The sequence below is a fragment of the Mastigoproctus giganteus genome, chromosome 5, assembly GCF_048544385.1.
Source record: "Mastigoproctus giganteus isolate SK-2022 chromosome 5, ASM4854438v1, whole genome shotgun sequence".
Lineage (NCBI taxonomy): Eukaryota > Metazoa > Arthropoda > Arachnida > Uropygi > Thelyphonidae > Mastigoproctus > Mastigoproctus giganteus.
This window is the reverse complement of record NC_143579.1, coordinates 92968485-92991082: the sequence shown is the minus strand read 5'-3', so window position 1 is coordinate 92991082 and position 22598 is coordinate 92968485. Positions and strand designations below refer to the sequence as shown.

At 37.5% G+C, this 22598-nt stretch overlaps 1 protein-coding gene across 1 annotated transcript in view; it reads right to left on the bottom strand.

Moving 5' to 3' along the window:
* LOC150085562 (RNA-binding region-containing protein 3) overlaps positions 1-22598 on the bottom strand; it is a 201272-nt gene that overhangs the window by 58176 nt on the left and 120498 nt on the right. The window contains exon 7 of the mRNA XM_090373348.1: positions 1105-1337. Within this exon, the coding sequence (XP_090229474.1) occupies positions 1105-1337 (233 nt within the window). The remainder of the gene's footprint in view (positions 1-1104; positions 1338-22598) is intronic.

Genomic DNA, 22598 nt, shown 5'->3' with positions numbered 1-22598 from the left:
AGGACAATGTTAGTCCAATATACTTTGGAATTAAGAATATTTTTGTATAAAGACTTATCACTCTATTTTTTTTTTTTTTTTTTTTTTCCCGAATTACTGCTAAAATTAAACACATAGTTAATAAAAATCCCATAGTATTTTGAATTTTAGTGCTCCTAGAAACATGTTGCATCCTACATCCTCAGCCCGAAGAATAAATGGGCAGTCTATTGCTATAAGCACAGGAATAAGAAATATAATACAAATTCAAATATAGCCACCACAAGATAAGTCAATTACTTAAAATTTTACTGCCTAGCCTAAAGTCGGATCTGACTTTTTGATAACACATTGTTCTCTAAGATTGGCTAACAAAGATAAACAGTTTTAACCATGATATTAATTTCAGGACCTTTTAAAATGAAAATCATAATTCTATTAATGTAAGCCATTGATATTTAATTTCAGACTTTTGGTGATATGAACGCTTGTGTGATAATACCTCACCTGATAAAATATACCCTAGTTAAAGTTCCCCTCTGCATTCACAAGGTTAGCTAGCCCTACAGAACAGTGTAGTACCAAAATGTCAGGTCTGACTTCAGGCTAGGCAGTAGATTTTAAATTATCAACTTGTCTTTTGGTGGCTCTATTTGAATTTGTATTGCATTTCTTATTCTCATGTTTGAAGCAAAAGTATGTCCATTTGTTTTTTAAACTGGTGGTGTAGGATGTGAGATGTTTCTGGGAGCACTAAAATTCATAATACCATAAGATGTTTAACTGTATGGTTAATTTTAGTAGAACTTTTGAAAAAAAAAAAAAGGAAGAGAGGCAAGCCCTTGCATCCATATAAAAATAATTATAATGAAACTGAGAGCACTCTACAAATGTTCTTAGTTTAATTATTTGATTTCCTGCAGGATGAACTTCAACTCTTACATTATTAATACCTAGATATTAAACATACTAAAAAAAATAAAATATTATTAACCACTGAAGAAGTATAATAATTATGAGAATGAAAAGTTTGCTTAATTTCTAATGCATCATGACACAGCAACTGTTCATTTCTTTTCTCATCATTACAATCACAAGCAGTTCAAATGCAAGTCAGAGACTTACCAATTTTTTCTGTTGTATCTGTTCCTAAGGAAGGTTTAATATTAAAGTGAATTTTTTTGCTTCCCTCCACTGGTTGTGAAGCTTCAAACACATCTTTAGGATCAGCACGTTGACTACCACTCGTCACAGATATTGAAGTGGCGGGACCAAGTAGCTGCTGTAATTTTGGCTTTTTGATTTTCTTTTTTAATTTTTTAGCAGGCCTTTTAATTGATACTACAGAATCTGATTTCCTAAAAATGTAAGAATATTTATTCAACATTTATCTTATATATATATATATATATATATATGTACACACGCACAATTTAAAAAAAAAAAAAAACTGAAGACAGCTTGTTGATGTGAAAGGCCAACAGAGGATGAATGAGGTTATCTAGAGACCACAAATGGTCAAATGAGTACAGTAGAGCAATGAGGTTAAAAAGGTGCACACGCGCGCACACACACTATATATATAGTAAGAATATATAACAGTTAAGAAGCAAAATAAGCAGAAAAAGGAAAATAACAAAAGTTATAGTATGTCTAATGCTCCAAAACGAGCAGTGCAGCAGTAGAGGAAGCAAAGGGATATAATGTGTGGTTTATAGAATAAATAAAGTGTCTGTGAAAATGGAAAAGAAAAGTACACAAGGTGCCAGAATTAAGAGAAGTTTAAGGGATAGTAGAAAGTGGAAGTGAAGTAATGGTTAAACAGGTGAAAGAATGTGAAAAAATGAACTGGGACTGAGGAAAAAAAAAAAAAAAAAACGAATATACAAGTAAATAAATAACACTATATTCATATATGGGAGAGCAATTTTAGCAAGAGGTCGAATCAGGGGATGGCAAATATGCAGTATCTAAATATAGTAAATGAAAATATGATACTGCATAATGACCTTATCTACTAGTATTACGATAAAAGGCCGCATATTTGCCCCCCTTTTTCTAATACTACAGCCAAGTTTGGAAATGCAGTACCTGATACATGGTCAGGATTAGTCCCCTGATGAATTTCCTGGCAATGTATCATATTTTCATCTACTATATTCGGGTCTTGCTAAAATTGCCCTCCCATATCTGAATATATATTCCTTTTTTTTTTCCCCCTCAGTCCCAGTTCATTTTTACACTAGGTTTTTCAAATTTTTTCACCTGTTTAACCACTACTTCACTTCCACTTTCTACTATCCCTTAAACTTCTCTTAGTTCTGGCACCTTATGAACTTTTCATTTACATTTTCACAGACACTTTATTTATTCTACAAACCACACATTATTTATATATATATATATCAGAATGCACAATGTTTGAGTCCTCTCAGATATGGGATATAACAGCATGCAACTTCAACGATATCTACTCTTGTCAGTTAAAAACAAGCAGCTACCAGTATATAAGCACAGGAACACTGACACTGGACATTTGAGAAGCAGAAAAATGTTACTTGGCTCCAATGAACCAGCTCCCATTGTTCCATATTGTTGGCAGGAGGATATGAATGATAGCAGTGTGAATGAACACATCACTCTGCATATGTACAGAGTGGCCCATTTGATGAATCGACCTGTCATACTAGATGTTAACGTTGCAGGCTGGTGATAGATGTGTAATGGTGTAAGGAATCAACATCTGATTTGCCAGCTAGGTACATCCCTTCATGCTGACAATTTATCCATCTAGTAACAGTTACTTCCAGCCAGATAATGTAGTAGTAGTAGTGGCACGTGATGCAAGAAAGCAAGTGTATGAGCTTATGAATCATCAGCCAAAAAAAAAAAAAAAAATCCACACCTTTCCCTCCAAATGCCTGTCCAGTTCCTCCTTAAATTTATTTAACCTATCAACTTCCGCAACGACAGATGGAAGTTTGTTTCAGCAATTAACTACCCGCTGGCTAAAGGCAAATTTCTGCACATCTATTCTATATCTGTCTTTTCTTAATTTGAATTTATGGCTCCTTAGGTTCGTAATCTGAACAAGTGGAAGGATCCCATCAGAATTCAGCGTGCTCAATCCACTCAAGGCCTTATACACCACAATCAGATCACGTTGACTATCAGCGCAGGTGCCTTGTCTCCAGCTACTGCAATTTGCAGAACTTAAGCCTCTCTTGGTAAGAGGATCCCTTCATTCCCCTCACCAATCTTGTTGCCCTACTTTGTACACGCTCAAGCAAATCTACATCCTTCCTAAAATGAGGCCTCCAGACCTGTACCGTAGTACTTAAGGTGTGGCCTGACCATTACCTTATACAGAGGGACAATCACTTCCTTTTCCCTGTTAACAAAATTCCTATATATTATTGGCAAAACCCCATGACCTGCCCTGGCAGCCTGTCTGCAGTGCTCAGAAAACTTCATATCTGACTGCCCAATTACTCCCAGGTCTTTTTCATTTTCTACCACCTTAAGTGCAGTACCACACATTTGGTATGTTTCTCTGGGGTTACTTCTACCCATATGCAGTACTTTGCATTTGTCAAGGTTAAACTTCAGTTGCCACTTCTTAGCCCATCTGCCCAAATTATCTAGATCCTGTTGCAGTAGCACACTGCCATTACTGTCATTAACAACCCTGCCAACCTTTGTATCATCTGCAAACTTTGACACTATGCCTGATATACCTTCATCAATATCATTGATAAATATACAAAACAACAGAGGACCCAACACCGAACCCTGTGGGACTCCACTAGTAACATTAGTCCACAAAGAGCAGCACCCATTAATTACAGTCCTCTATCTTCTCCCACTCAACCATCCTTTTATCCATTGTAGCAACTTACCCTTAATACCATTCTGCTCCAATTTGTACAATAGTCTTCCATGCACAACAGTATCAAAAGCTTTCCTGAAATCCAAATATATGATATCAAAATTATTTATTGCATCCAGATCCTTTGTAACCACATCATAATATCCTATCAAATTTGTCAGACAAGATTTTCCCTTAACAAACCCATGCTGTCTGAATTATTGATGCAGTCTTGTCTAGATGATCCTGCAATGCATCTTTAACCAGTGATTCCATTATTTTACCCGAAACAGAAGTTAAACTAACTGGTCTGTAATTACTCGTGTCACCCTTCGATCCTCCTTTGTGAATTGGGGATACATTTGCACATTTCCAGTCCGTGGGGACCTCCCCTGAGTCCAAGGATGTTTTCTTAATTATGGCTAAGGGTTTGCTTAGTTGCTTTGTCACCTCCTTTAATATAACTGGATAGATTCCATCCACCCCAGGTTGCTGTTTAACTTCAACAATTTCTCCTCCACTTTGCTCTCAGTTATTACAAAATCATTAAGCACCCTGCTACAATTTGATAACCTTCTGCCATTTTCAACCTTAATAATTCCTCATGTGTGAATGTAGATGCAAAATACTCATTCAGTTTGTTTGCTATCTGAGCAGGATCATCAACAGTCGAACCATCGATATCAAGTGGACGAATCAGATTCATCCCCTTCCTTTTAGAGTTTATATAAGTAAAGAAATCCTTGCTGTTTTTCTTAGCATCTTTTGCCAAAGATTTCTCGTAATCTGCCTTCGCCTGCCTAACCTCCTTTGTGACCTGATTACAGACTAGCTTATATCTGCCATAGGCTTCTGAGTCGCTTGATAATTTATATGCATCCCATGCATTTTTATTCTCTGTCATGAGTCTCATTAGTTCATTTGATAACCATTTAGGCCTAAACCTTGAACAAACTTGGTTTACTTTTGGATAGTGCTTTTGAATATTTGATTTATTTAGATATTGTTGGATTATTTTGTTATGTTATTTGTTGTTATTTGGTTTTTAGGAGCATTAGCAACTAAGGCCATATTGCTCCGGGATATGCGGTGGTCATTCCCTGACCTTTCCGCATCCTCCATATTTGGTGGTGACGGGCTCGAACCCCGGTCTAATCAAGAAGCGTGTGCGACGCACTACTGCTGCTTCCCACCTGGCTACGGAGGCGCCTTTATTTATTTTGTTATAGGTTTTCCTGTAACAGTTTGATTTTAATAATATTATAGATATAATTTTATAAAGTTAACTTTCATTGATATTTATTTAATTTTATAATGGTAGTTACGCGATCTGCCTTAAACATGTCACAGGGTATTGTGACTCACACGGAAATAGCTGATGGCGATTTACAGGTGAGTCATGATTTAATCCATTGTGGAATCTGTGGAATGTTTTTCAAGGTCGACCTGGTGACTAATCCTACCTCACTTGGGGATTCTTTTCTTTGTGATCGATGTAAGGAGTGCACCGATCTTAAATTACAATTTGGTGCACTGATGGAACAATTTGAGTCCCTGAAAAAACGGGTGCTTGCCCTCGAGAATAATGCATCTGGTAGCTGGTCAGGGACTCAAAACTCCAGCAATCCACCAAGTGATGCACACCCGATTCGAGCCTCAAAACAGAAAAAACCAAGTGCAAACTACTCTGGTTAAAAAAGACATTGTTTTATTAGAAGACTCCATTGTCAGGGAAACGGGGAATATTTTTTGTAATAAGGATATGTGGAGCAGAACCAGGGTATGTCTACCGGGAGCAACTATTGATGATGTCACCAACAGATTGTCAGATTTTAAAGGGGGTAAAGAAAATATTATTATTCATGTGGGAACTAATGATATTAAACGTACACGATCTGACGATTTGTTGGAAAAATACAGGACCATGCTGAGGAAACGTCGCGAGCTAAGCCATAATGTCTATGTGTCTGCAATTCTGCCCTGACACGATAGGAGGGATTATATGTTAAGAGCCTTGTGGATTAACTCAAGACTTGAAGGAACCTGCAAGGCTTTAGGGGGGAAATTTCTATCAGCATGGCCCACACTTGTAGGTAGAAGTAATTTGTTTTGTAGAGACGGGATACACTTAAAGGTGGTGCAAAAGTTTTTGCCAGTATTATTGAGGATACCTTAAAGGTTCAGGGAAACTGCTAGTTAGGGGGGATGTGGGTAATACTGACACGCGTTTATCTGATAATATTGGTCAAAGTAACTCTTGCACATACCTTAAGAGTTCTTATCTGTTACCCCAACTGGACGTATTATCTAGATGTTCTGGGGCAGAAACGTTTCACTAATATCAGGGAAGAGAGCCTAAAAAACTTCAAGGGTTATGTTAGGGTTGTTAAATATACAAGAACAGTAAATCTTAATTGTTTATACAGTAACATTAGAAGTGTCGTCAATAAAATGAGCGAATTCGAACTGCTGGTTAAAACAAGTAACGCGGACATAATAGGGCTTGCAGAGACGTGGTGCCACCCGGAAATTGGGGATGATGAGTTTAAGTACGGCTTGTATAATGTACTTAGGAAGGATAGGTTAGATAGAAGGGGTGGTGGGGTAATGCTTCTTATCAGAAGCAGCCTGAGTGCGACGATAGCTTTCCCGGATTCAGACATTTCACATGCTAATATAGAGTCTGTATGGTGTGAGATAGTTGGAAACAAAGGTATAATGCAAGTAGGAGTAAGCTACAGACCAGGTGATTGTGAACATTATGACAAAAGCTTCTACATGCAAATGGAATGGGCAAGTAAGCGTCAATGCCTTATTATGGGTGATTTCAATTTGCCTCTAATTGATTGGAGTAAATGGGAAGGAAACTCGACATGGAGAACAAAATTTTTAAATCAACTAGATGACAGTTATTTGTATCAACATGTCAGGGAAAGTACTAGAGAAAAGAATATCCTAGTCCTCATCATCACATATGAATCAGATGACATAACAGGGCTGACAGTAGAGGAACCAGTAGCAGGAAGCGATCACAGAATTCTACGGTGGATGATGATGAGAGAGGTAGCAGAAGTAAAAGGCAAAGGAATGGGTTTTAATTTCAGAAAAGGAAACTACATGGCCTCTATTAACTGGGTAGATATCGTGCAGAAAATGAATACATTTGAACTGTGGTACGCTTTTAAAACATTAATCACAGATGCCTTGAATGCGTATATACCATTAACAAGTAATATAAAAAAAAATTTTTAAAGTCAATTCCTACTTAGGTCAACAAAGAAAAATTTTATTTTAGTTACTTTTTATTAAATAATTACAATTAATATAAATATGTATATAAATATGACAGAATCACAATATTAAGTGGCAAAATAGAAAGCGAATTTCCTTGCAATTTTCCATTTTCCTTTCTATATATGGTGTTGGACTATTATTTTTTTTTTATTCACATATTTCATTTTCCATTTTGTTCCCTCCTTGACTCAGACTAGAACCGAGAATGAAAAAAGAATCTGAAAAAGAAATTTTTTTCCAGCGATCTACACGCTTCGCCACTGACGGTATTTATTCCTAAATTTATATCCTGCTAAATATCTTATATAAGAGAAATTTTTTTCTCCCATATAAAACTAAAATTAATTAATTAAATTTAATTAATGAATTAATATTTGAAAAAACTGTATTAACATCAAGTGTCATCCACTACAAGTTTAAAAAAATGTATTTGAACTTGAGTGGATGAATAACAAAAATTTATCAAAAAATTATTGATTTTCGCAAGAACTGAACTCGCATTCTTCACCTTCACGTGAAAAATACTGGAATCCTTGCATTTTACCGATTGAGCTACTGCCTGTTGATTTCAATTTTATTCCTAAATTTATAGCCTGCTAAATATCTTATATAAGAGAAATTTTTTTCTCCCATATAAAACTAAAATTAATTAATTAAATTAAATTAATGAATTAATATTTGAAAAAACTGTATTAACATCAAGTGTCATCCACTACAAGTTTAAAAAAATTTACTTGAACTTGAGTGGATGAATAAAAAGTATTTTATTAACAACTGAAAATTTGAACAAGATATATAAATATATATAGGGAGAGTGTGAACTAATAGTAGGAATTGAAAAAAAAATACTCTACGAGGAGGGTTCCAAGTTGGATGAATAGTGAAGTTGCCACATTACTTGAGCAGAAAAAGGTGGCATGGAAAGGTTACAGAGCAATAAAAAGTACTGAAGCCTATAACAGCTAGAAGGTGATGTGTAATAGAGCCACAGAAAAGGTTCGACAGGCAAAGGCAGTTTATGAGAAATCACTAGCAAACAGAGCAAAGAGGGGGGATAAAGAATTCTTCACATATATAAATGCCAAGAAGAGCAGGACAAACCAGATCGGACCTTTACGTAAGGGAAACGGGATAGTATTAAATACACCAGCTGCCATTGCAGATGAACTCAACAGTTATTTTGCATCGATATTTACAAATGAAAAGCCTTTTGTGGCAATGGGAAATTGTGGGAGCGAAGTTAAAAAATATGTAATTAATGAAATTGAAATTTTGCAAGATTATTTAATGAAAAAACATTCGAGCCTACAGACCAGTAAGGCTCCTGGAGTTGATAGAATATACCCTATAATCTTAAGGGAGGCGCAAGCGAGTGCATTGAACCATTGAGGCTAATTATCTGAGCATCACTAGACTCTGGGGAGGTTCCCTTGGATTGGAAAAGTGCAAATGTATCTCCCATACATAAGGGTGGCTCTAAAAGTAAAGTTGGAAATTATCGACCTGTCAGTCTGACTTCAGTAGTAGGGAAAATCATGGAGGCAATGATCAAGGGTGGAATTCAGGATCATTTGGATCGAATTGAAATTCTCAAAGATACTCAGCATGGTTTTGTAAAGGAAAAATCATGTTTAACAAATCTGGTTTGCTATTTCGAAAGGGTCACTCACGAGCTGGATTTAGGGAATAATATCGACATTGTTTATTTAGATTTCAGCAAAGCTTTTGACTCAGTCCCACATGAGCGGTTGCTTTATAAGCTGGAACAGGTTGGAATCACTGGGAAAATCCTTAGATGGATAGAAGGATGGCTTCAGGGCAGGAGGCAGAGGGTTGTGATAAATGGCTATTCCTCAGATTGGGTTGATGTAAGAAGCGGAGTTCCCCAAGGATCAGTATTAGGACCACTGTTGTTTTTAATTTTCATAAACGACATTGATGAAGGGATAGAGGGCATGATATCTAAATTTGCAGATGTTAAAATTGGTAGAGTAGTTAATGATCACTGTCAAGCTGAGCTTCTTCAGAGAGACCTAGATAGACTTCAGGAATGGTCAGAAAAATGGCAACTATGCTTTAATCCAACAAAGTGTAAGGTATTACACCTGGAAAACAGTAATCCCAAAATAACTTATTCACTTGGTGGAGCTCAACTAAACCCAGTACTGGAGGAAAGGGACTTGGGTGTTATGATACGGTCAGACATGAAATTCTCTGAGCATTGTAAACAGGTTGCAAGGAAGGCCCATGGTGATCTATCGAACTTTTACAAGTAGAGATAGGGACATGATAATCCCATTATATAAGGCTTTTGTTAGACCACACTTGGAATACTGTGTTCAAGTATGGAGACCACACCTAAAGGAAGACATCGAGCTTCTTGAACGGGTGCAAAGACGGGTAATTCACCTGGTGAGATCGGCAAAAGGGCGTCCTTATGAAGAAAGATTTCGAATATGTGGGTTGCAGAGTTTGGAAACTAGACACCTTAGAGGAGATTTGATTGAGATGTTTAAAGCTCTGAGAGGCATCAGTAAAATGAATGAGGACGAAATTTTCAAGATTATAAATGATGCTAGAACTAGGGGATATAAATTCAAGTTACAGGGGGAAATGTTTAGATTGGACTGCAGGAAGTTTTATTTTAGCCAGCGAGTTATAAATTACTGGAATAAGTTGCCTTCATGGGTAGTAGAGGCCGACAGTTTGGGGAAATTCAAAGGTAGTCTGGATAGTACTTTCCAGTAAGGGAAGCACATAGGATGATAGGTTTAATTTCCTTTTTTTTTTATTAATTATTATTATTATTATTATTTTTTTTTTTTTTTTTGTTTTTATCATTGTTTTGTTCGGATTTTTTTTTTTTTGGCTGGTGCAGCATAAGCCATAGGCTTTCTTGCACCATGCGGCCATTGCTAATACTAATATTTCTTAATAGGTATGAAACTTTTAGTAGCATCCACGATTAATTTCTTGAATGCTTCCCACTTAGAATTTACTGTTGGTAACATCGTCAGTTGATCCCACTGTACAGAATTTAAAAACTATCTGAGACCACTGTTCTCACCTTTACGGAAGCAAAATCCCTGATGGTAATTATATCTTTAAGTAAATCCCACATCAGTACACTGTGATCACTGCCACCTAGTGGTTCTTTTTATCTGCAAATTCTTAATACATGAATGTTCACTGCTGATAACCAGATCAAGAGTATTACCCTCTCCGGTTGCCTCTCGAACATGCTGCTGCAAAAAACAATCATCCAATAAATCCACAAAAGTCTTACTAGTGTGTGAGTGACCAACCCACAAAGTTCCAGTCAATATCTGGGAAGTTAAAATCCCCCATTATAAGACATTCTGATTTACTAGCCCACTCTATTTCTCTGTACAATTGTTCATTGTACTCATTCGAGTCATAACACACTCCTCCTCTTATTTTTGCTTTCGCAGTCTTATGTCACACCAAACTGACTCAACAGTGCACTGTTCATATATATCAACTGGATGCACTTATTTTGATTTTATGTTTTTCTTAATTAACAGCATAACACCTCCTCTCTTCCTATCTATCCTTTCTGTACACATTGTACTCCCCAAATTCCAGTTCTGCATTCCTTATATCTGTGTGACACCAAGTCTCTGCTATCCCAACAATATCCGCCTTTGATGTCTTGACCAACGCTTCGAATTCATCAAATTTATTTATTATACTTCTAGCATTGGTATACATGCAAGTAAACATGTACCTATCCTTATTATTAGTTACCCTAACACATCCCATATACTCACCTGTTTCACGATGACTGCCATCAGTCCCTGAAACCCCCAACACCTCGCTCCAGGTCGCTACTTATTCTAATAGAAGTTGTGCAAGAATCACCTTCACCTCTGCCTGCGGCTACTTTTAGTCTGTGAATCCCCCCCCCAAGCTAGCAGTTTTCTGACCCACCTAACACTGCCTCGATAGCATCAGCAAATATTCTTGCACCTTTCTATTTAAGTGTATCCCATCCCTGTAGAAGCAGTCTCTCCTTTTAACAAGCACAGACCATGCTGAAAAAAATTCTATCCCTTGAGCCTTGCATATTCCCTCCAGGGCCGAATTGATTGACAAGACTCTCATCATGTATTCCCTCCTATCGTGTCTCGGTAGAATTGCAGACACTTTCAAATTTAACCCTGACTCATGACTTTTTTGAAACATTGACCTGTATTTGTTAAGTAAATCTGCAGATCTCTGACTCTTAATGTCATTGATGCCAACGTGTACAACAATATCACCTTTTGTGCCCTTAAAAGAAGATATATGCTTTACAACATCAACTTCTGCCCCTGACAGGCATACACTGGTCCTGTTCCGTATATCCTTTTTACACAATATATTCCCCGTCTCCCTGACAATAGAGTCACCAACAATAAGTGGTTCCTTTGGGACCAGCACATTCTGCCTTGGAGATTGCCGCTGTGTTGCCTGATGCCCAGGAGTGAGCTCTGGTGTTCAGTTGGGCAGCTGAGAGCTTGACAGGCCCCTCATATTAATTTCTTAAAGGGCATTTACCCTACACCACAAGCTCTCATAGATGCCCAGTAGAACGCTGAGCTGATGCCTAATTTCTAGACATTCTCTGCACCTGGCACACACACACACAAAGACATCATCCTTGGCTAGATCATGTTCTGTTCCAGAGAGTTCAGCAAACATTTCACAAGTTGTACATTTTTTAGGCTGTGATGCATTGGAGAATTGCCCCCCTCAGTTCTTCCCCGAGTCACAGCACTCCTGTCACTTTGTGCCCGTTGCTTTGCTGCTCTAGTCTGGGGCATGATATTTTAAATTAATAAGATCAATAAATTTAATTAATTAATTGTCAATACTACGCTATCTAATAGAATCCTAAATGCAGTGATGCATATTACTGCGTTAGAGCTGCCTAGTTACCACAATAAAAAGTTTGAATTCCCTACTACTCTATACAAAAACAATGGCTGAAAGATTCGAACGAAATAACGGTTTTACGTATATCAAGTAGTAATCTACAAAAACTCTTTATCTAAATTAAAAATAACCAGCGTAACTATAACTATAAGACTACGTATAAAGTACAATATAAAATAACAGTTAGGTAAATAAAAAGGCAAACACCTATCGCTTTTTCAGAGCCTGTAATTCACAGCTGTAATTTTTAAAGAGAGTCAGTGCCCTCTGTGTTATGTCACAGGGCATGGATCATTTTAGAATGGTTCCAGAAGCATGAGAAGAGGCTTTACCATACTTTATTGGCCCATTCAGTCTTTATATCAATCCAAATGGGCAACTGGAGGAAAAGTTGGAATGAGGTGATCATGGCAAGGATCCACCACTGTCTAATCTGAGGTAACTGCACGATGAGATAGTCTGCACAAGCAAGTAGTAGCCCTGTTGAATGCTTTTTGCAACTTCACAACAATCTCGTTCATTTATCCCATGCTGTTCTGAGTGATAACTGATCCTGCAGTTGCTACTCACTACTAGGTGAGTGATGTAATAAACTAACGACTCAGTGTATAAAAACCACAAGATTTAATTATCTAAAGAATGTATTCCTATTCAAATTAATCACTGGGAAAAAAAATAAACTAATAATCACAGCCTATGATCCAATTCTGCATTACAGAATTAAAAATCTCTGGAATTTGAAGAGGTTAAGTCTCAACAGGAAATGTTCAACTATGTCAAAATATTAAAATACTAGCAAATAGTTCAGTTCTGCACTTAGTTAAAAACAAAGTACAGGAAATCCCCACTTATGTAATAGTCAACTTACACAAATTTGACTTTACTTAAGTTTTTGCCGGACAGTGCAAACTGAAAAAAATATGGAAACGTATTTTGCATCTGTAGGGATAAATGGAGGTATTGTGAAAATATCGTAATGTGAACCCAATAACACTTTTTTTTTTTCTTTTGTAATTCATTCCAAGTGCTTGGAAGTTGAAAATTTCGCAATACTACTAAGCTATTTATCTCTCTAAAAGGTCATATTTATAATGGAAATTACACTACCCTTTCATCGTTATATGGTTTGTTATAAGAATCAATTTTGAACGTCTTTGTGATATTTATCTAAAGCACATTTCTGGAGGTAACGACCAAAAAACAACAAAAACAATTTGCACTTTCCAGTTTATTGGGCTTTTCTGTTAGTGCAATCTATTATAAATGGGTAGTAAACTCGATCTTATTGCATTTGCAATAATCCCGACAACTGGAATTATGTGGATTTTTAAGTTACGGTATTATGGTGAAATGAGTTCCCCTTCACTGAAATCTTCAATCATATAAAACACAAATTTTCAGAAACTTCTCTTCATTCCTATTTACATATTACAATGATGAAGGGAAAGTGACCAACAAAAAGTGCAAGTGCTGGCAATGCCAGGAAACAAAACAAAATTGATTTAGAAACGAAGATGAAAATGATTAAGAAGTATGAAGCAAGGTAAAGTTTTTCATCTATTGCACAGAATTAGGTCTCACTGCTTCAACAGTGAATACTATTTTAAAGAACAGTGCATGTATAAAAGAACATGTCAAAGGATCAACGCATTTGAAATCAACAGTGATCACAAAAGTGTTCAGGTGCTATATCGAAGATGAAACAGCTCAGTGGCGGATTCAGAAAAAAATGACAGGAGGGGCACCATTTGTGACATGGTTGTTGTTCTGGAGGCTTAATGGCACATAAACTGCTAAGGCTATAATTTGTCTATTCACTTATTATATTAAAACATGAGTTTTCCCTAAATCAAAAGAAAATCTGAAATCAGAAATAACTGAAAAGCCCAGTTTGACTGAGAAAGTCAAAAAATTCAGAAATATTTGCCTTATCACCAATGAGATTTTCAAGAGTTATTGTTTATGAAGATTAACCAGTGAGATCAAGGATGAAGTTCTGGCTTGTTTATAATAGGGGCAGCCAATAAGAATATGTTTTACAGTCAAATTATTAGAACAATGTGTACATTGTGGTGGATCATCTCCTGTGAGTAAATGAAGGTGGGTCAGATGGGTACGTCCTATTCTTGCCCTTGAAAGGACTACTTCTTTTTGTCTCGATGTACGGATACTGGAGCGCCAAATTTTCGGATCATGTTTAAACTGAAAGAGTTTATTATTAGTCTGAGAGTGCCAGAGTGCTGTCCATTGTGATAGGCAAGCAGCATGAACGGTTAGTGCACAATCTGATGCTGGAACAGGAATATTGGTTAAATCAAAGGTAGTTGGACTTTTTGCAGCTTTATCGGCCAGTTCATTGCCTAAAATACCTGAATGGGCTGGAATCCAGCAAAAAGTGACCAGTTGGTTGCGTTCTTTAATTTGCAGTAATAAGCTTCTGATTTCATCTAGAACAGGGTGAACTTTATCTGAAGAATTACATAACGACATGATTGAGCTCAGGGAATCAGTGTAAATAACTGATTTTAAGGAACTGTCAGAATAGAGATTTTCTAAAGCTAGTTTAATTGCATATAATTCAGCAGAAAATATACTAAATTCTGATGGAAGGGAAACTGATACAACTGTATTCGGAAACATTGCAGCTGCTCCAACATTTGAATTAGATTTAGAGCCATCTGTATAAATTGGGGAGAAATCAGTATATCTTTGAGTGTGAACTGCATGAATTTGGTTGACATTTGATGCTTGCAAAGTATTCTTTCTCCATTGACAGAGGTAAGTGTCACAGGTTGGAAGAGGAGGAGGAGCCCATGGTGGCTGAGTATAGGTTGCTACCTGCTTTACGGAATGGACGGAAATATTCCAAACTTGCACCAATTCAAGAAGGCGAAGACCAGCTGGCTTTACTATGCTAGGTTTGTTTCTGTATAGGATTTCTAACGGTGGGTTGAAAAGGTATGACTGAACGGGATGAGAAGCACAACTTTGTATCTTGACAGCATATTTGAGTAACAGTGTTTTCCTGTGTAAAGTTAGTGGGGGCTTGTGAGCATCAATGTAGAGACTATGTGCTGGCGACGTTCTGAATGCACCAATTGCAATCCTCAAAGCACTGTGCTGAATTGGATCAAGCCAGCGTAATGCACTCTTTCTGGCAGAATCATAGATTGGAGCATCATAATCAAGACGGGATCTGATTAATGCCCTGTATAAACGAAGAAGCGAGGTACGATCTGCACCCCACGTTTAGGCAGATAAAGCTCTGAGTATGTTTAACTTTTTTAGACATGAAGTCCGTACATTTTTAATATGATCTAGGAAATTTAACTTGTTGTCAAGGATTAATCCAAGAAATCTGATGTTGCTGGTGACCGGGACAAAGATGTTAGAAATTTGAAGTTCAGGATCTGGATGAAGTTTGCTCGCCCATTGTTGAATTTTATTAAGTGATATCTGAAGCTGTCTTTCAATAGACCTCATGTTTTGAGAATGACAGGAGATGGAAAGGTCATCTGCATAAAGGTAAGTCTCAACTGTATTTGGAAGCTGCTTAGTGATAGAATCTATTCTCAGAGCAAAAAGAGTGGCACTCAGTACTGATCCCTGTGGAACACCGTCTTCCTGGATGAAAGTTGTGGAAAGGGCATGTTGGTATTGAACTTGAAATGATCTAGTATGTAAGAAGTTCTGAACAAATATAGGAAGGTTGCCTCGTAGTCTGAGAAGGTAAAGATCACTAAGTATACCATACAGGCAGGTGGCATCAAAAGCCTTCTCTATGTCTATTGAAATCATTACTAGATGTTCATGTTTGGCAAAAGCATTACGGATGGCAAATTCAGCCTTGACCATAAGATCTAAGCATGACCTGTTTTGACGAAGGCCATACTGACTATGGCTCATTAGCTGTTCCGACTCAATGATCCAGACGAGTCTTCTGTGGATAATTTTCTCAAGAATTTTGCTGAGGCAGCTTGAGAGAGATATGGGTCTATAGCTATTGGGGTTGGATGGATCTTTTCCAGGTTTCAGGAATGCCAAAACTGTAGATTGATGCCAAGAAGATAGAAAAATATTTTCTAAAAATATGCGATTGTAAAAGACCAGGAGGCAGCGGAAAGCTTTGTCATCAAGATGTTGTAGCATGACATAATAAATCCCATCTGGCCCGGCAGCACCATTGCGGGCGGTTTTAATGACATGTAGTTCAGAATATTGCAGAAGTTTGTTATATGGGAGAAGACGCGCAGTTTGAAAATGAATAGCATGCTTTTCTTTAGTGTTTTTAATTCTTTGGAATGAGGTAGGATAGGCTGTTGCTGCTGAGATTTCGGCAAAGGTATTGCCCAAAGCATTAGCTATATCTACTGGATTAGAGAGATCTTTCCCATTCCAAGAAAGGATTGGAGAAGGTATGGTAGGAAACTTACCAGACAGCTGTCTAATTTTTTCCCATATTATTTTGGGATCAGTATTTCTGTGAAAACTGGAGGCAAAACGGTCCAGGATTCTTTCTTTGATTGCTTTTATATGAAGCATGCTTTTGCCCTTAATTTCTTATAATTAATGAGATTGACTGTGCTCGGACGTTGCCGAAACAAATTCCAGGCTTTAGTTTTTGCTCTCTTTGCTGTGGTGCATTTGTCATTCCACCAGTAATTATAATGCTTTCGGCCTGGGGGATTTGATACTGGTATTGTGTCTTTAGCCACATTTAGAAGATGCGACGTGATGTAATCTGTCACATCATCAATATGCTGGAGGCAGATTTTTTCCTCATCAAGGTCGATTGATGATTGAAATTTTGCCCAGTCTGCTCGGAAAAATTTCCACTTTCTGCAGGGTTGAATTGAAGGAGTCTTTGCTTTCAGAAGGTTGCATACTATTGGGAAGTGGTCACTGCCCATGGGATCATTTATTACATACCACTCTATGGTTGGGACTAGTACTGGTGAACAAATTGAGAGATCTATTGCTGAAGTGTGTCCTGCTGGGAGCTGTACGTGTGTCGGTGCACCAGTATTGAGTATACTGAACTTTAGTGCCTCTAAAAAAGTTTTCAATTAGTCAGTTCCGTCTATCCAATTTAGGAGAGCCCCATAATGGGTGGTGCCCGTTAAAGTCTCCTAATATACAGAGAGGTGGAGGTATAAAGAGGTCTTCAAGATCTTTTAAAGAGTAAGTACGATTTGGTGGGGTAGATTGAGACAAGTGTTATTGCACTATGGAGAGTTATGCGAACAGCAACAGCTTCTATTTCAGTTTGGAGTGGGATATGTCTAGTTGGGATCTTTGAGTTTACTAGGATTGCTACACCACCATGGGCAGCATTAGCAGTATTTCGATCTCTTCGATAAAGGCAATAGTTCTTTATCGAAGGAGAAATTTATGAGGTCAGGTAAGTTTCCTGTAGACAGAAGGCACCTGGAGAATATTGGTTAATTAGGTATTGAATATCGTCAGTGTTGCAACGAAAACCTCTGCAATTCCATTGTAAGATACTGTGGTTCATTTAGGTTTAGTTGAGGATGATTCATCAGACTGTTTTTTGTTTGAGCACTTTTTCCGGTCTTTTTTTGGGAAGCTGGGGCACCCAGTATCCATAGTGTCATTCGCATGAAGTTCTAGTATGGGTTCTTCAAGATCTGAGTGTACATCTACTTCCATACTATTGGTGGATGATTCAGGTTTCTTGTTGTCTTTGGTAGTTTTTAATTTTTCTTTATCATGCGAGACTGTCAGAGTATCAGTTGGGATGCTGATTGGAGTATTGGTCAATTCACTGGTTTTAGTTTGATGTGTGTCTTTTCCTGAATTAGATAATGTATTTTTAACCCAATTAGCCATAGATGTGCTGGGGGGTATTGATACATCTGTTTGTACTGCTGTTGAAGTAAAGTTTCGAGTGTGAGATGCATATGAACGAGTGGGCATGGTCAACATAACCTGTCTGCGTGCCTCAGGGTATGTGACTGTGTTCAATTTTATATTGAACTGAATTTACTGAATCAGATTTACTGAATCTGATTTTTTTCAGTTTCAGTAGCCATGAAAACAACAACTACAAAAGTTGAAACAAATCACAAAAAAAAATTTGGGGGGGGGGGGGAAGAGAATATAAAGAACTAAAACAAATCATATACATAATTCCAAAATTATAGAAATTTTACTGTCAGGAATACACTGATGAGCCAAAACATCATGACCAGCAAGTCGTTATGCAAACTGAAGCACAGGGGCTCACATCTGGTGAGTATGGGCTTGGCACACCCAGGGTCCTGAGTTGGATATCATCATTCTTCCCTTTCTTGATGATTCCTTTCTCTCTCTCTCTCTCTCTCTTTCTCTCTCTCTCTCTCTCTCTCTCTCTCTCTCTCTCTCTCTCTCTCTCTCTCTCTCAGGGTAATTCAGAATTTTTTTTATTTGCTTGGTGTAGCATAAGCCTCAGGCTTCCTTGCACCATATGGCTAATAATAATAATAAAAATAATAACTGCAGTGAACTATAGCACATGCATGGGTATAAAAAACACCTGATACTGAGCTCCATTAATCAGTGTTACCCTTGTTCTTCAGATGGGAAAGACAGCAGACTTAAGTAAGTTTGACAAAGGCCAAATTGTAATGGCCAAACGACTGAGCCAGAGCATATCTGAAACAGCATGGTAGTGGGGTGCTCACAGTCAGCAGTGGTTTGTACCTACCAAAAGTAGTCTGAGGAGGGGGAACCTACTAACCGCCAGCGAGATGTTGAAAAACCACAGCTGATCGATGCTCGAGGTGAGTGAAAGCTCTCCCGGATGGTACATGGCAACAGAAGGGTGACTGTGGTGCAACTTGCTGGTAATTGAAATGGGAGTAATGTGTCACAACACACAGTACATCAAACCCTGCTGAAAATGGGGCTGTGTAGTCGTATGTTGTTCTGAGTGCCCATACTAACCACAGTTCACCAGCAACAGTGCCTACAGTGGGTAAGCAAGAAACTGGACTTTGAGTGATTGGAAGAAGGTTGTCTGGTTCGACGAATCACATTTCCTGTTGCACCATGTGGATGGCCGGGTACATGTGCATTGTTTACCTGAGGAAGTGATGGCGCCTGGATGCATCATGGGACGAAAACAAGCCAGTGGCAGCAGTGTCGTGCTTTGGGCAATGTTCTGCTGGGATACCACGGGTCCAGTTAGACGTGTAGACATCAGAGTGCCCGGCACTCTGACGTCTACAGCCTACCTAAACATCATTGCTGACCAGATACACCTTTCATGACAATGGTCTTCCCCTCTGGCAGTGCCATCTTTCAGCAGGATAATGTGCCATGCCAGACACTGCCCGGATTGTTCGAGTCTGGTTCACGGAACATGAGGAAGACTTCCAGGTATTGCCCTGGCCTCAAAATTCCCCAGACATCAATCCCATCGAGCATCTGTGGTTTGTGTTGGAACAGCAACTCTGATCTGTGGCATCTCAACCATGGACCTTACAGGAGTTAAAGGATCTGCTGGTTACGTGTTGGTACCAGATAGCACAAGACGCATTTAGAAATCTTGTAGCGTCCATGCCTCGCCGGGCACGAGCTGTTTCGGCTGCATGTGGAGGACCAACATCATATTAGGTAGGTGGTCATAATGTTTTGGTTCATTGGTGTATAAGCAGCCCATCATGGTCATATGGCTAGGAGCAGAAAGAAACAAAAAAAAAAAAATGATACAGTCAATATTCTGATTGTTCTTTTAGTATTTTAAAGCTATTTAAAAAGATGACTATATGAAGGAGTTTTTTGTTTGTTTGTTTTATGTTGCAATTTACACCTGTGGTTTTATAGAAGTATTTCTACATACCAAGTGGAAAATACCAGACACTCACTCTTAGAAAGAACTGGAACAGGACCTTGTTTAGAGTAGGTTGCCTTTAAGTCAGCAATTCTGAAATGCTTTCTCCATGTTTTAATCAGGACAGAGCACACCATACTGAAAGCTACAATCTATCCTACAGATCTCTTCACACCTTAATCGGGAGAAATTTTGAGATTTAATTTTTAGGGTGCCATATGCCTGGGTTCTGGAGATTGTATATAGATATCCGATCTTAACATTCAGCCATCTGAGGGTCCAATACCTCAAGGGCTAGAAATGTTTTAATATTGCATGTGTTGCTTCAGACCAAATTTCAGCTCCATGTAAGGATGAGAAACCAGATGTACTGCTTTCAAGCTCAGAATCATGCTATATCACAAAATAACCACGAGGTGAAACTTATTTAATACTCTACTTGCGTAAATTCAACTTTACGTAAATTGTTGCCGGCCGGTGCAAACTTAAAAAAACAACTGTGGAAACATACAGCTAGGCCTCGCATAACGCGAGTTCGATTAACGCGATATTCAGTTAACGCTATTTTAAAAATTATACCACTTTTCCCTTTACACGATGCAAATTTCCAGTTAACGCAAGCTTTTTTTTTTTATGCGATAGTTGAAAAAGATTTGAATCGAGCGTTAAGCTTACCGCGAGTCGTACAGTCAATAAACAAATGTTTGCCTGCTGCCCGCCTCGGTATGTTCCATCAACCATTGGAAGAAGACGTGTTTGTCTCCTGCTAATAAAGTCAGTGCAGACTTGCATTTACAAATTCAAATTTTTAAATGAGCCGGATGAAAATGTTACCGTAAAGGAGATAACGGTAAAAGAATTAGATGAAATCTTTCGTATCGCATAGAAACTCAAACAAAAGGTTTGATGTTCTCTGCGATATTTATTTCGCCAGGGCCAGAGAAGATTGTTGTCGGCTATCAGAAATTGATTGATGAAAAGAGAAAGTCAACACTGTTCAAATATTTCTGCAACAGTAATTTCTTCATTGTTTATTTTATGTCAGAGGTTCCCAAAGTTTCTCTGTTCATGGTGCCTTTAATGTCTCAGTAATTTTTTCAAGGCGCACCCAGACCAAAAGAAATACCTAATAGTTTTGTTTAGTAGTTAGGTCCAAACAACTTAATAAGAAATGCCGAAACTGTGAACTACCTCGAGCTAGTAGTTCCACAGTGTCCGACAGATGTCGAGTATCGCTGTTTCCCTCGAAAATTTAAAATATTCTGTGGCGCACAGTTTAAGAACCGCTGTTTTATGCAATAAACATTTAATTCCATAATTATATTCATTATCTTTTACATTATTCATTATCTTTTACATTATATACAGTTAAAAAGTTATTTAAAAGGTATTTTTAAAATTCTTTATGGACATTCCAGAAGGTCAAGGACCAATTATAATTTTTCTTATTGGTTATTATATTCGATTAACGGTTTCCGTTTTGCGTGATGCGCTCGCGGGACGAATTAATTGCGTTAATCAAGGCCCACCTGTATTTTGCATCCCATAGGAAATAAATGGAGGACCCAACTAAGATGGCAAAAATATGTAAATGGCATAACTCCATAAGCCAAGTGCCTTAAAAAAGTACATACAACATTCATTGCGTTTATATTGTAATTCATCTCTATTTTAAATGAAATGCTGAAATGAAACACAGTACAATTTTGGCAATGTAAGTGTATTTTGCTCCCTAAAAGTGATCTTTTGTATCCATTTATAATTTCTAATCAAATTAGATAGCAAGGGATGTTTAATTATATTCTCTTTTGAAATTAGTGAAGCATCTTGACTACTAACGTTGCCAATACAGCTACTACTGGTGGTCAGCACCAGCCAGTTGCTGTAGTTCCACGGCCCCTAGGCCTTGTTCAACGCTCTGTCAATGCAATTATGCCATCTATCTTGCATTTCTGATATTATTTTTGATTATGTGTTTGTACTACACTTATCTTAATCTTTTTATTGTACATTTCGAAGAACTTTCATAATTTCTCCTGCGCGTGAGAAAAAAATTTAACGAATAATTCTATTTACATATTCATCGAACATTTCTTTTTTGCTTCAATCAAATTCAGTGTGCACAGTTGTGAGTGCTTCATAAGATTTAGGGGAATACTGACTTACGTAAAGTGCCAAGGAACGCAACCCTTACGTAATTCAGGGAGTGGCTGTATTTTCCTTTTGCAATAAAAGGCTCATTTTTTAAAAGTAATTTTGATATACAGGGTAGCTATAATTAAGCTGCATTTTGAGGGTCTTTAGTCTTTCACTTTGAAGGTCTGTAGGTGGTTTTAAAATGGCATATCACCCTGACTAGCTAATAGTCAGGAAATGGAAGAGTAAAGAAGAACTATGCAAAATATAGTTCGGTAATGGGTCTGTGTGGAACAGCTATAATAACAAGCGATAACACATGTGAAATTTGAGAAAAAATCTGGATAATTGAGAAAAGCATTATAAATCAGTTCTTGCAACAACTGACTCTGCCTAAATATTATATAAAATAAAATATAAAAGGAACTAAGGATTATAAAATAGTAAAACCAGCTATAAACTGATAAAATGAAATGAGATAAAAGTGCTAAAACTCAATAGGCAGCTTTTGAGATGAAGAGCCTCTTTATAAACTTTTAAAATGTACAG